The 1,168-nt window shown below is 71.3% G+C and overlaps 1 protein-coding gene across 1 annotated transcript in view; it reads left to right on the forward strand.

Moving 5' to 3' along the window:
- The first annotated feature begins 408 nt into the window (after positions 1–408).
- LOC115308148 (syntaxin-3-like) overlaps positions 409–1,168 on the forward strand; it is a 7,301-nt gene continuing 6,541 nt past the window's right edge. The window contains exon 1 of the mRNA XM_029965948.1: positions 409–447. Coding sequence (XP_029821808.1) covers positions 409–447 — 39 coding nt within the window. The remainder of the gene's footprint in view (positions 448–1,168) is intronic.

Genomic DNA, 1,168 nt, shown 5'->3' on the forward strand with positions numbered 1-1,168 from the left:
GGCGAGGGATGGATGACACGTCGTCGCCGCCGCGTGACCCCCGTGGGGACCGACTTCCTCAGCGCCTCCAAACCGGGGCCACCCCACATCCCTGCCCCACCTCTCCGTCACCTCCCGGGGCGACCCGGGGGCCACCCCCAGCTGTCGCCTGTGGCGTCTCCGGTGTCCCCGGGTGTCCCAGGTGAGGGGCGGCTCCTCCCCGTCCCTCCCCTCGGCGCCTTCCCCGCGCCCGTCACTGGGGATTAGCGCAGGGACAGCCCCGGGCTCGGGGACAGGGGACGGGGCCACCCGCCACCTCGCCTGGATGTAGGAGGCCTGGCCGAGCGGTGACACCGAGGGTGACACCCCCATCCCGGCGGTGGGCGACGACGGGGACCCCCCCGCGCCCCCCCAGCCCTCGGGGGCACCATGAAGGACCGGCTGGAGCAGCTCAAGGCGGTGAGAGAGGGACCCCCGCGGACAGGGGACACCTCGTGGGGTCCCCAGGGCTCGCTGGAATGGGAGACTGGCTCCCCAGGACCCCATCCCATAACGGGTGGGGGCGTCACGGGGAGGGGGGACCCCAGAACCCGAGTCCGCGGCGGGTGGGGACATCACGGGGGGGGTGACAGTGAGATGCCGTCCCACGGTGCCTGGGGGCGTCACGGGGATGGGGGTCCCCAAGACCCCACCCCATCATGGATGGGGGTGTCACGGAGATGGGGGATCCCAAAACCCGAGTCCACGGTGGGTGGGGACACCATGGGACGGGTGTCACCGAGGTGCCACCCCGCGGTGTGTGGGGGCGTCAGGAGGGTCCCCAAGACCCCATTCCACGGTCAGTGGGAGGTCCTGAGCCCCCCCAGCAATGGGGTGTCATGTGAGAGGGACAGGGGGGGCCAGCCCTGTGCGGTTTGGGGGTACATCGAGTATTTTGGGGTGACATCAGCTCCCTCGACAAATCCTGTGTCCCCCCCCTCCACCATGGGGTGCAAAGAGGGGACACCAACACCCACCCAGGCCATGGGGGGCGGGACTGAATTTGGGGTGCCCGGGGGTGCCAGCACCCCATCCTGCCCCTTGCATTCCCGCCACCATCGCTGCTTCCTCATCCCTTTTCCCGCCCGGCCGTGGGGCTCCACTTCCCCCCTTCCCCGGGGGGCTCCCCTCGCTCCCCAGCGCCGGCTCC

Source organism: Manacus vitellinus, unplaced genomic scaffold, assembly GCF_001715985.3.
Source record: "Manacus vitellinus isolate BGI_N305 unplaced genomic scaffold, ASM171598v3 scaffold_127_pilon, whole genome shotgun sequence".
NCBI lineage: Eukaryota > Metazoa > Chordata > Aves > Passeriformes > Pipridae > Manacus > Manacus vitellinus.